Source organism: Musca autumnalis, unplaced genomic scaffold, assembly GCF_047663935.1.
Source record: "Musca autumnalis isolate F117 unplaced genomic scaffold, ASM4766393v1 scaffold_1, whole genome shotgun sequence".
Lineage (NCBI taxonomy): Eukaryota > Metazoa > Arthropoda > Insecta > Diptera > Muscidae > Musca > Musca autumnalis.
In genome coordinates, this window is record NW_027411644.1 from 256261754 (window position 1) to 256274657 (window position 12904).

Consider the following 12904-nt stretch of genomic DNA (forward strand, 5'->3'; position numbering starts at 1 on the left):
CTGGATATAATTCATCCATGTGAATATTTGCATGCTAACAAATCAAATAAAGTTTAGCATTTTTTCGGAGAGTGCATGGTAATTTCCTGTCACATTTAACATTTTTTTTAGATGTTAGGTTTGTTGTATGATTCTTTTTTAAGGGCAATCCTTGTGATTTTTTAAATAGCAAAATTAAATTTGCAAACATAAATGAAGGAAAAAACTAAGTCATTGGAGTAACCCTCAATTGAACATAAAAATATGTATTAAAATAGGTTATGCGGAATAAAATATTATTTTGTTATTAAAAAAAATACTTGGAATGTTACTCTTGTTATGAATTATAATTTATTTGTAAACGCTTTAGGATATATCTTTATGTAGTTTCATTATTATACACGAAGGTCGTCGGGTACATCTTCATGTATAAAACACAAAATAAATTTTCAAAGCTGTTTTTGTTTAATCTATGTACATATGTATGTGATGAAATCACAATATTTCAAATAAATATTAACAACAACAGAATAATTAAAATTTCTGTATTTCAGACATTATCTTTGGCATACCAAAATATGAATGAACTCTTCTTTCTCAAGATTTCTTACGAAAGGCAAAAAGTTGAGATTTTCTTTTTTTCCTAATTTACATTTTAATTTACAAACCAAGCTCCAAGAAGAGGTTATACAACAACTTCCTTATATTTTGTAGTTCACTTGATTATCTTCTGCAGTTGTGCTTAGTTGTCGGCGGGGGGAGAATTTCTCTTTTGTTTCGACAAGTGTTTATAAGGGTTCGGGTCGTCGGCGTCAACAGCAGTTGTCTTAAAGTTTTTCATTTTACATCTTGTGAAAGGTTGTTTTACATTTTAATTTTTTTCTGTGTTTTTGTCTTCAGACAAATACCATGTTGACTGACAGGCATAGTACTTGGTCTATATGTTTTTGGCCATGACCAAAAACATCATCATCATCACCAGTGAGTGTTGTCTTCATCATTGTTGCTTCACTTTGTATTAGTTGAAGAAAATATAAACATTTCATTATCACGAAGACATCTTGGAATAATGTTTAGGGAAGACTTAATATTTGAAATTTGACGAAAATGTTCTTGAGAGAGTATTTGGGTTGGCCATGTTTATAAGTTATGTAAGTTTTGTTAGCCAAACATGACCAATGATGCTAGGTGCATTTGTTAAATTACATAAAAATACCATGTTTTGCTTTAGCAATACGATGAGGTATTTATGCCCCATCCTTATGTCTAACGTGGGGTGGTTATAAACACCATGATATATATACCCAGCAAAATAAATTGGAAGTAGTGCAATGTGGACTAGTTCTGTCACGGCATGTTTTGATGCAGTTCAAACGGAGTCGTGAAAAAGGCACTCCAGTCCTCACATTTTAAGTGCATTTGGATGCAATCCAAAGAATCACATCCACTTGTCACATTTTAACAACATCCGGATGCAGTTCAGCGGAATCGTGAAAAAGGCACTCCAATTCCTCACAATTTAACAGCATCCGGATGCAATTCAAACGGAGTCGTGATAAAGGCACTCCGTTCGCTACATTTTATTAGCAGTTGTTAGAGATCCCTACATGTACATAAATCAGTTTGTACATCTCTACAGGCAGCGGAATACATTTTCCAAAAAGATATAAGCGTGTTAACATTTCCAAACATTTGTTAATACAAACTAAATAATATTTAATTTGTGAACATTTTTCCGGTAACTCACGAGAATGGAGTGCTGTTGGAGTACATGTCGAAATCTTAACTGGTGATGGGAAGACAACCCATTTAGCAGATAAAGCAAAAACAGTTCAGCTTGGATTAAATGGAGAGCGGAGGAAACACGCATGTTTGCGATTGAATTCAATGGAGAATATTCATAATTTGTGTTAATGTAATAAAGTTAATATCTTTGTTTTACACAAATAATAAATGCATTTTATTTGTTCTGGGATATTTTGTAATAGCTTGCACAATTTCCCCAGAATGCCTGTATCAAAACACATGCTTTGGACTGCCTCCTATTCTACCCCAAAGGGTTAGTTAAAATGCAATGCCAAAGGGTCAGTTAAAATGCAGTGCCAGAGGGTCAGTTAAAATGCAGTGCCAAAGGGTCAGTTAAAATGCAGTGCAATGGAGTGCCTCTTTCAGTAGTCACGCTCTTGTAAAAATCATAAGCGAAATTGCATAATTTGATGCACTTCCAGATCACTTGTACATATCATTTAACTGCCTCTTTGGAGGCAAACTTTTTGCTGGGTAATGGCTTCATAACATTATCTTAAATCTTCTTCTTAAATGATTTGCGTATCTGTACCTGAAATGTTCGGAACATTTAAAGTACATTGGCGGATGTGCCTGCAAAGGCGTTATTACTGTCATATACAACTCGGATCACTACCTTGTTGCAGCAAAGGTACGTACCCGATTAAAGTGTACGAACAGACACGGAAGTTGGACATCGGAAAGCAGCAATCACAACAGATAGGCACATCATATTTCACACTGCTTACCGATGAAGGCATACCTCGTTCTGATAAGATATTGGGTATTATTGCCCAAGCCATGCAAACAACAACATAATTCATGCTTGGATAACAGAGGCCTCCACCAAGGAACCAATGGTATTACCAGTGGAACCCATGATCTGCAACATGTATCAAAGCGAAACGCGCGAGAATGATTTCGGTGAAAAGGAGAGAGGAGAAACGTCTTTTCTCCAGGAAAAAGAGTAAACTGCAAAAGCTGGACTGAGGAAAATTCGTCAGAATGAAGTTCTAAATGGCCTTGGTGCAGGCACCCCCTCTTATAGAGACGAGACAATGTGGTAACGGGTATCGATAGCTTCTTCAGGTTATAAAAATGTCCTAACTATTGGTAACCAATTCTAGCGACAACACTCCGGCCAAGTCCGAAACGTTGGATAATCAACTATATGTGTGGTCGCCAGTCGTATGTGGAATTCAGGAACAAGAAATCCAAGCCCCGTAGAGTGAAACAGGGAGTTCCCCAAGGAGGGGTGATATTTTCGGAACTGTTTAACCTCTACCTTTCCTGTATTCCGCCCCCTCCAGACGGCATTAAGGTCGTAACGTATGCGGATGATTGTACGATCCTGGCGTCAGGTACCTACCCTGATGACATCTGTGAGAGACTGAACTCCGATTTACCTGATCATACCACCTTTTTCCACGCGAGGAATATGCAGATATCCCCCACTAAATCGACGGCCACTCTGTTCACCACATGGACGGCGCGGTATAGAAGAGAGTTGAATATCAGGGTCGATGGTAGCAGAATTCCGACCACAAACTGCCCCAAACTTCTAGGGGTCACATTCGACACCACTTTCATGTCGCCTTCGGATGCCACAGCTATCTGCGATAAACTGAAATGTAGGAACTAGGTCCTCAAGTCCACAGCCGGCAGCACTTGGGGTGCAGATAAAGAACCTTGTTGACCACGTATAAAGCGATAGGTCGGTCTGTGGTAAGCTATGCGGCGCCAGTTTGGTCCCCGAATTTAGGTGATACGCAGTGGGATAAGATTAAAATTTGTCAGAACTCCGCCCTGAGAACAGCAACAGGGTGCCTAATGAAATCTACAGTGGACCATCTACATGAGGAGGCAAAGATTCTTCCAGTACGACAACATAATGAGATGCTATCGTTGCAGTACTTGCTCGGATGTTACCGTGAGAGCCATCCCAATCAAAATCTTCTGGCCACCGATACCCCAGGCATATCAAGAAGGATATTCATGCTCTAGAGACACGGGTCCAACAATATAGGAGTGAACCTCTAGATCAACAGGCATATCAGGCAGGTTTGAACAGCCTTCACAGGGACACAGTTGCTAAGATCATAAGCAATTATTGTGTGAATGCAGTCATCGGAGTACATCCCCCATCTATCGCAGCTGAAGAGCGTCAGCTGCCACGACAAACCAGAGTAGTTTTGGCTCAATTACGCTCGGGATATTGCAGTCGCCTAAATTCCTATTGGGTGGGAATCGATCGCACCGTGCAAGACATCTGCCCAGTATGCGGCATGGGCCTGCACGATACTAAGCACCTACTCAACTGCCCCCTACTCATCTGACTCCAGTAGATCTGTTGTTACATCCCATCGAGGTAGCCACCTTGAACTGGAGATAGACCCAGAGCCAGATTGAACAGGAGAACGAACATACAAACATAATAATAAAACACGGTTACAACAACAACATGCTAGCGAAGACGACCAAGATACAGTGTTGCCGAATTTGACGATTTATCGTCATTTTGACGATTTTTTGGCCCAAATTTGGAAAATGGCGATTTTATGCCCCGAAATGACGATTTTTCACGTCAGCCAAAATTGCATGAAATAAAACAGGATAACTACATTTTAGCCAACATTTAACGAAGATTCGATTTTATGAGATTTTGTAATTTTCTTAGCAATTGAAAATTTTCGTTTAGGATTGTTGATTGAAGAAAATCGTCTATCTTGTTGTGAAAATGTAGGAGTCCAGTTCTCTGGCTCTTTAAGCGGTCAGTTTGTCAGTTATGACCGAAAGACTGGAGTGGACTGGAGTCAATCAGGCGATATTTGAGCAAAGTTGTTATTTAAAACTGACAGTGTATTTACCTTGCTGCATTGTTGGAAACTTGATAGGCATAGGAGAAACTCTTGTCTGGTGAACGTTTTTTAAGGGTGGTATTTAAGTGAGATTAAGTTAGCTTTACTGCTGTGGGTTGTATATCTTATGTAGTCAGTCTCATTGTCATACCTATAAGTGAAAAATTCGCATTAAGCGGTAACCAAACTTAGTTTTGGACAATGTTGACGATTTTCCAAATTTTATTGACGATTTCCGATCAAAAACTGTCGGCGACACTGCCAAGATACCACAGATCCAATCCCACAATATTAAATGCAACTAATAACAGGCTAAAAAATAGTAAGGCCGCAGCAGCCGATGCTTTTTTACCAGCCGTGCTGTTTAAGACTGTCGGCGATACGCTGATAAGGTGTATACTAGGCCGGGGCGATTTGTAAGGAAGGAAAACAGGCGCTTCGCGTTTCTGATTCCTGGTGTTATACTGAGCAAAAAAGTCCAATAGACCATATGCCTACGATTAAAAGCGAGCCTACCAATTTTGAAGTTTTTTATCCCTTTTTTGATATTTTGGCAAACCATTGGGATTTTCAATGCAACACTAAAACAAAAATTGTAGCCAAGACAATAATTAAGAACCAGTACATCGCAAAGGCATTGGTACGCTCTTTCAGGCAGTTTTGGCGTTGTGGATAAACAACTTCAAGTCAAAATCGGGAGGCTCGACTTTCATCGTAGACATATGGTCTAGTGACTTTTTTGCTCAGTACAATCCCAGGGTCCAAAAACGCGAAGCGCCCGTTAATGTGTTCCAATCGCCCTACCCTAGTGTATACATCAGCTAATTAGCACCATATGCCGAGAGGAACGCATGATTGTATCGTGAGTATCCTTTCTTCCTCCCACAAGAATGGATAAAAGACTGTGGGCTGAAATTATTGAGGCATAGGTATGGTCCCTATCCGGACTCCGGAATATTGCATGAACGACTAAAGCCTAAGGGCAATGAAATAATCTGGCCATATCAGCGCGCCTTTTGACCTGACAAGTTCTACGACGGTTGTTGCACCGTATTGACTTGAAGGAATTGTTGAGCAGAGAATGGTTCACTCGAGGCTGCTTTGGTTGTTGTTTTTGTAGCAGCATAGGCTTGATGCTGTGGGTTGGCAGCCGCTGGCCGAAACGATTTTTGTTTTCGGTCAATCCAGTACAAGTGAGATAGGAATTATGTTGCTGCACCAGAACTTCGCCCAGGGTATTTACAAAAACATCGTCGGAATACGAAACACACACGCAATCACCGCAACAACAAACGCAGCATCTGAAACAATTCAATTGCTAGGGTCACCGCAACAAAGTCTGCGAAATTGTGAATCGGAGAAACATCATGGTTGCCGTGATATAGGAGGCAGAGCTCACCAAGTAACTGTGGCTTGGAACATTGCGATTGTTACAACATTTTGCGAAAGGATCGTACAAGAAGCGGAGCTGGACTTTCCCTCCTTAAATACCAGTCTGTCCAGTATAGACCTATCTCGTTTTAACTTGTCTCTAGAAACCAATACATGGAATGTATGAGAGTGGCAGTAAAGTGTGGGACTGCCGGGGTAGAGTTAGAGTCCTTGGGTACCTCAGAGAATTTTCATGCACATAATCACAGCTGCATCCACTCGCTACATAACTGCTGATCGAATACCTGAAATTAAACCAAATTTCCCAGCAGAGGAGTAGCAATTGAGCGTCATGAGTTTCGTCGTACAAAACTTGTAGACCAATGTTTTAGGGAACTTACTCTTGAAGTCAACAGGCTGGTAAGCGAGCATAGGCAGAAAAAGTGACTAGACCACCTAAACCAATGAACCATTGATACAGAATTAAGTGAATAACTCTCGAATCCGGGAAAGAAGGATGATAGAACAGGTGTTACTTTCAACGATGTGACAGTAACTGACCCGAAGAGGTGCGCGTGTTATTTTAACCTTCAGTTTATAGAGTGCCCCGAGAGTGATAGGGCGAAGGGGATTGTGCTACTCCATAAAAGCATACAAGGAATCTCAATGGTAATGTTTAAGCAACTACATGAACCCAGAGTTTAGTATTTGACAAGTGTCATCAATCTGTCGTTAGCCACCCATACTGTCCAGAAGCCTGGAAAGTTAGCAGAATTGTCCCTCTACCGAAGCCAGGTAAGGATGCCAGCAGAGGTGAATCTTACAGGCCGATTCCCCTTCTGTCAGCAGTAGCGAAGATTCTAGAGGTACTACTCCTCCCCATAATGAAAATCAGCTACCAATTTGCCAAAAATTAGCACGGATTCTGGAAATGTTACAGTACCAGAACAGCCTTACACGCCATATCCACACAATTCAGTCGAGGACTGAACCAGAACAGGCCGAGAGACCGAACAGTCATGCCGGCTCTTTACCTATCGAAGGCAATCGAAACCGTCAACCATGCCAAGCTGTCCGAGAACCGAGAACCGTTTTAAAACTATATGCGCGGACGCCAGTCATTTTGCGGCATTGCGAAACAAGAATTCGAAACCCGTAGAGTGAAACAGGAAGTTCCTCAAGGCGCGTTGAAATCTCCGTAACTGTTTAACATCTTTAGCTTGTTGAAATTCCACACCCGATGTGGCATAAGGATAGAGTAATATATGCGGTTTGGGGTCCTATTGTCAATGACATATGTGATAGGTTATATATCTACATAGCAACAATATTTTGGCGGAATTCGACAATCAGGGCATCAAGTTTGTCGCATACGCGGATGATGTGGTTATATTGATAACTGGCAAGTTCTTGTCCACGATATCGGAGCTTATGCAAAGGGCCTTATCAAAGCTGTCCCGTTGGGCCACCGCAAATAGCCTTGGGGTAAATCCAGCGAGGCCAAATACCTAGATACAATCCTGGATTCACAATTGAGATGGAAGAGGAACGTCGAGGAACGGACGAAGAGAGGTATGATTGCACTCTATTCATATAAGAATTCGATTGGGAAAAGCTGGGGATTAAATCCAGCTATTATACAGTGGCTGTATAATACTGTTGTGAGACCCATCTTATCCTACGGATGCCTTGTCTGGTGGCACGCGCTTCAACATAAATCGAACTCCGGCAACATAGACAAGGTGCAGAGGGCAGCCTCGATCCTGATAACTGGAGCTTTTAGAAGTACACCGCAAGCAGCTCTAAATGCGATGTTGAACCTCTTGCCCATGAGACTCAGCATGAAAGGTCAAGCAGCACGTAGTGTCCTAAGGCTACATGAATTGAATCGTTGGCGTGACAGCACCTATGGACATGCATGCATTCTTCGGGAGCTAGGACCAAACCTTAGCTTAAATCAGAAGGGGAAATTCAGCGACTACTTATCACCAGTCCAAAGATTTGAAGATATTGAGGTCGTTATCCCTAGTAGAGATGACTGGATCCGTAGTAACCCTCCTGTGGACGGTCTGGCTTTCTACACAGACGGTTCCAAGATGGAAGAAGGTACCGGAGCTGGCGTCTACTGCGAAAAGCTTTGTCTCGAATACTCATATAGGTTGAAAAGAGACTGTAGTGTTTTCCAAGCCGAAATCTTCGCGATCAAAATGGCTGCAGAGTTGATAAAAAGTCTGGATGCAGAAATCTTTGAACCGGTGACTATCTTCGTTGATAGTCAGCCGGCTCTTAGAGCCATCAAATCCTCCAACATCAAGTCTGAGGCCGTTCTTGAGTGTAGAACTGCTTTGGTGAACCTCACAAACGCTGTCCGACTCTGCTGGGTACCGGGACACTGTGACATTATGGGAAACGAGAAGGTAGATGAACTGGCAAGACATGGATCCCAATCAACAAGTCTAGCAATTACTGATTCAATCAAACCACCCATATTTCACCTTTTTCGGTGAGTGGAGACGTTCTTTGAAGAACGAGCCAAGGAACTGTGGCATAATGAATCAAGGTGCAACGTGTCAAGGGCCATTTGGCCGACTCTATCAACAAACAGAACAACTTCACTCTTAAATTTGAGCAAATCAGAAATCAGGGTATTGACGGGGGTCATTACCGTTCATTGCAACATCCGAGCTTTTATCGGCAAATGGCAGGATGATGGCGTGGATTATTGCAGGCTCTGTGAAGATGAGGAGGAAACGGAGACTATTGAGCATATTTTATGTCGCTGCCCGATGTTAGCTCGAAAGCGATAGAGATTAACAGGAGTATGCTTTCCTCCAAGCTTAATCCTCTACTCAAACATCGAACCAACAATAATCAATAACATCATCAGAAATTTGAATTGGCTGAGACGGGGCAACCCATAAGCGTAACTACTTCTCTGACAGTTTTCTAACCATCACCAAATAAAACCATCCTCCTTTCTTTATTACATTTTCATCATTAATAATCTATTTATTATTTCTCTAGTTTCTCTTCTTTTGTTTTTTCAGGTATTTCTGAACTTCTTTTTCTGATTTATGGATGATCACAATGGACCGAAAGGTCTCCGAGTGGCGTAGTCAATATATATTGGCTACACATCCCCAAACCTAACCTATCTACATAGCTTTCATTAAGTAAGCTATGTAGTACTTTCATCTGAGAAAAATATCTGCTGCTAAATCCGCTGCCTTGAAGATATTGGTCGATGGTGTCCTTATTCCGACCACAAACTACCCCAAGATATTGGCTGTAACGATCGATATCATGTTAAAGTCTTAGCAAGTCACAGCTATTTGTGATTAAATTTAAAGTAGGATCAAGGACGTCAAAAACAAACAAAAAACATCATTTGGTTGTTGCTTTTTTCACTCATACATACACATATGCATTCGTTTTGTTTGTATTCCTGTGGTCACGCCTGATCCAAAGAGAGGTCCAAAGGACAGGAAAATGAAATAATTGACACTCTCGAATGCGTTTTCGTATCTTTAACATACAATTTTTTCCTATTGGCAAATTTTTCATTAACGCACTCTGTAATACAAAATCGTATGTCAAAATCGTGACTTTAGCGCAAATATCTTGCGCTAACAAAATATCAAACGCATCGCAATTCAGAGTAACCCCCAGATACTATATGGACGCAGCCAACCCATGTTGCAGAATTTTTTAAAACTGTACACAGATGAACCAGAGCCAGAGAAATGAAAGATATACGAACAAACATATTGTCGTTACTACAACAATTGTTAATACGAAGAATATAACATTCATAGGTAATTAATTTTAAATGTAAAATTCAAAATTTGTATATATAATAATATTGACCTAATGATGCAATTACTAAATACACCTTGGTTAAACTTTTTCAATATATAAATTATTGTTTAACTAATGATTTACGTACAAATGAAAAGTAGTTTTTTGTACTTACTGCCATCACTGTGCGGTACACCTTCACGAAGTAAAAAGTATCGCAAACCTTCCATGGTATATGTTTCAGATGCTTCCAATGGATCAACAACATTGTTTTTACTTTTTGACATTTTCTGTCCATCGACAGTCCAATGAGAGTGTACAAATAGTTCACGTGGCGGTTCCAGACCTGAAATTGAAGTGATTTTAGTTCATTGAACATTGCCGTAAATAAAAAGATTATGTTAGATTGGCTTATCGCTCTGTATTGAAGTTGTAAGTACGCTTTGGATTCATATAAAATATTTTATGATCTAAAGCACAAATGTATTAAACATACCTGCCGCAATTAAAAATGCTGGCCAATATATACCATGGAATTTTAAAATATCTTTTCCAATAACTTGTACATTAGGTGGCCAGCAGGATTGAAACTGAAATGAAATAAAACTTCAGTCAAATTTCCAAACTAAGAACTAAATTCCGCCAAATACCTTAGGATCAGGATAACCAGCCGATGTTAAATAATTAACTAACGCATCTAACCACACATATACCGATTGTGATGGATCATCGGGTACAGATATGGCCCATTTAACACGTTCAGCTGGACGTGAAACCGAAACATCTGGCAATGGCTCCGACAACAGATCGAATAGAATTTTTTCAAATTTAAAAGGTTTTACTCGGCCGCCTTGTTTTAGCCAATAAATAACATCAGATTGTAGACTAGACAAACGAAACATGTAATTTTTTTCTTCAGTCCATTCAGCTGGATGACCAGATTCCAATGAAAATCTTTCCCCTGTAGCCTCATCGATACGTAACTGGGTATCGGTAAGGAATGTTTCATCGGACACACAGTACCAACCCTGATAGTTATCGGAATAAATGTGTCCCTTGGATTTAAGCACATTCCAAAAGTGGCTAACAGCCTTTTTATGGCGATCTTCTGTAGTCCTTATAAAGTCGTCATTTTGTATGGCTGCCTGTTGGAATACATTGCGATAGCGTGCCGAGATATCTTGACAATATTCAGCAACGGGAATATTATGTGAGGCTGCAGCCTGTTGTACTTTCGTTCCATGTTCATCGGTGCCAGTGCATAGGCGTACTGCGGATCCTGTCGGAGCTAAAAGTTTTTGATAGCGGCAAATCGTATCAGCTATAACTGCCGAATATAAATGACCAATATGTGGAGCTGAAAAAAATTAGAATAAAAGTTAAAATCTAATCAGAATGGTACGCAAGAAAATTAACAAATATGTGTCCAATAAGAATAAGCGTCTGTCATGTCAACAAGCATGTGAACATTTTCATTCAACCCAGATACCCACCAGCATTAACATAAAATATTGGAGTGGTAACATAAAAACTTGAGCTGATATTCGAACACAGCCTACGCACCGATTGTACTCGTGGTATTAACATTTTTGTGGCGTTATTTTACATTTATTTTTCTAGACCGGCAAATAAAATACTCGCTTTTACGCAACGAAACCGAACCGAAAGAATAGAATAGTGTAAATACCAAACAGCTGTTATTTGTTTTGATAATCAGGTGTTCGTGTTTTTTATTTTCGACAGGTTCGGCAAAGTGGAATGATAGCACAGTTATAATTGATCAGTGGCTGTAAAACTGTAGTTTATTCCAGTTTATATGACGCAAATTCAGCTGTATAAAACCAGCATTTACACCGACATCTAAATTGCAAGAATTGTTAAAAAAAATTAAAGTATTTCGATTTTTTTACGAAACAGAGATGCATAGACTATTTTGTAAGAGACTTCATGAAAAGCCGACTGTGATAGAATTTAATTATCTGTGGAAAATTTCGACACATTTTATCGTATTAAATAATTAAATCCTCATAAAAAGGTTAACGCCGTGTTTGCATAAGTGGTTTTTGCCGTGCAATTTATTTAAGGCGTTTCTACACGGTATGTTTTTGCATAGCGACTGTTACTTTTTACAGATCTGAATTTTGTACACATGGTGTGAACCATACAAAAATTTCAATCCATCAAAGTGATATATACATATGCATTTTATTTAGCTCTGTTCCAGAACTAAAAAGTTTTTAAAATTTTTACCACTTTTACACATTTTGCGTTCCCGTACACAACATTTATATGAAAATCGTTTACGACTTTTACAACTTTTACGACTTTTACCACTTTTTAAAGTACGGGAACAGGCCATTTATTTATTACATTAACTAATAGTAAATACAAAGTTAATAATAGGGATAGGTAATGGAAAGCAATAATCGATTTTTCGACTTTTCGATTTTGGTCTAAAACTAAAAATATGTTTGTCTTTTTACGTGATAATTTGTAATAATTATTACGAAATGTTACTAAATGCTGTCTTTTTACACAAAAGTTCAGTAGAAGAGAGCGAAGTGAGAGAACAATTTTGACAGTTGTTTGCTGAGAAATTGCTAAAAGTTGCTGAAAGAATTTTTCCCAGCAACATTTAGCAAGTTTGATCAGCTATTTTTTAATCATCTGCTAATGGCCAGCTGTACAATGTTTATCTTATTTTTGTGGAAAAATACTATAAATATTACTTCTTCTTTAATTACTCATCCGTTATCCGGATATAAGTGATCGTACAATACATCTTTTTTTCAATATTTATCGCATTTTAATTATTATCTTATTGTATAATGGTTGTCAGCTCTCTGTGTTTTGCAGCATTCAGCAATATTACAATTCAGCTATATTTATTGATTATTTTATTGATATATTAGCTGTGTTCCAGAACTAAAAAGTTTTTACAATTTTTACGACTTTTACACATTTTACTCGAAAAAGCGTTCCCGTACACAAAAAAGTTGTAAAATGTTCACTTCTCTTTAAACAAAAATGGCGCTGAATGACGCTCTCTTTAAAAACTTTTTACACGACAAATTTGGGCGAGTAAAAAAATAGTAACATGGTTGCCGGCGTCT

At 39.2% G+C, this 12904-nt stretch overlaps 1 protein-coding gene across 1 annotated transcript in view; it reads right to left on the bottom strand.

Annotated features, from left to right (window-relative positions):
* Positions 1-11559, bottom strand: part of MetRS-m (Methionyl-tRNA synthetase, mitochondrial) — a 93215-nt gene extending 81656 nt beyond the window's left edge. Inside the window, exons 1-4 of the mRNA XM_073960855.1 lie at positions 11285-11559; positions 10442-11148; positions 10288-10381; positions 9967-10137 (exon numbers count right to left, since the gene is read on the bottom strand). Of these exons, the coding sequence (XP_073816956.1) occupies positions 9967-10137; positions 10288-10381; positions 10442-11148; positions 11285-11378 (1066 nt within the window). The 5' untranslated portion in view covers positions 11379-11559. The remainder of the gene's footprint in view (positions 1-9966; positions 10138-10287; positions 10382-10441; positions 11149-11284) is intronic.
* Between the last annotated feature and the right edge of the window lie 1345 nt (positions 11560-12904).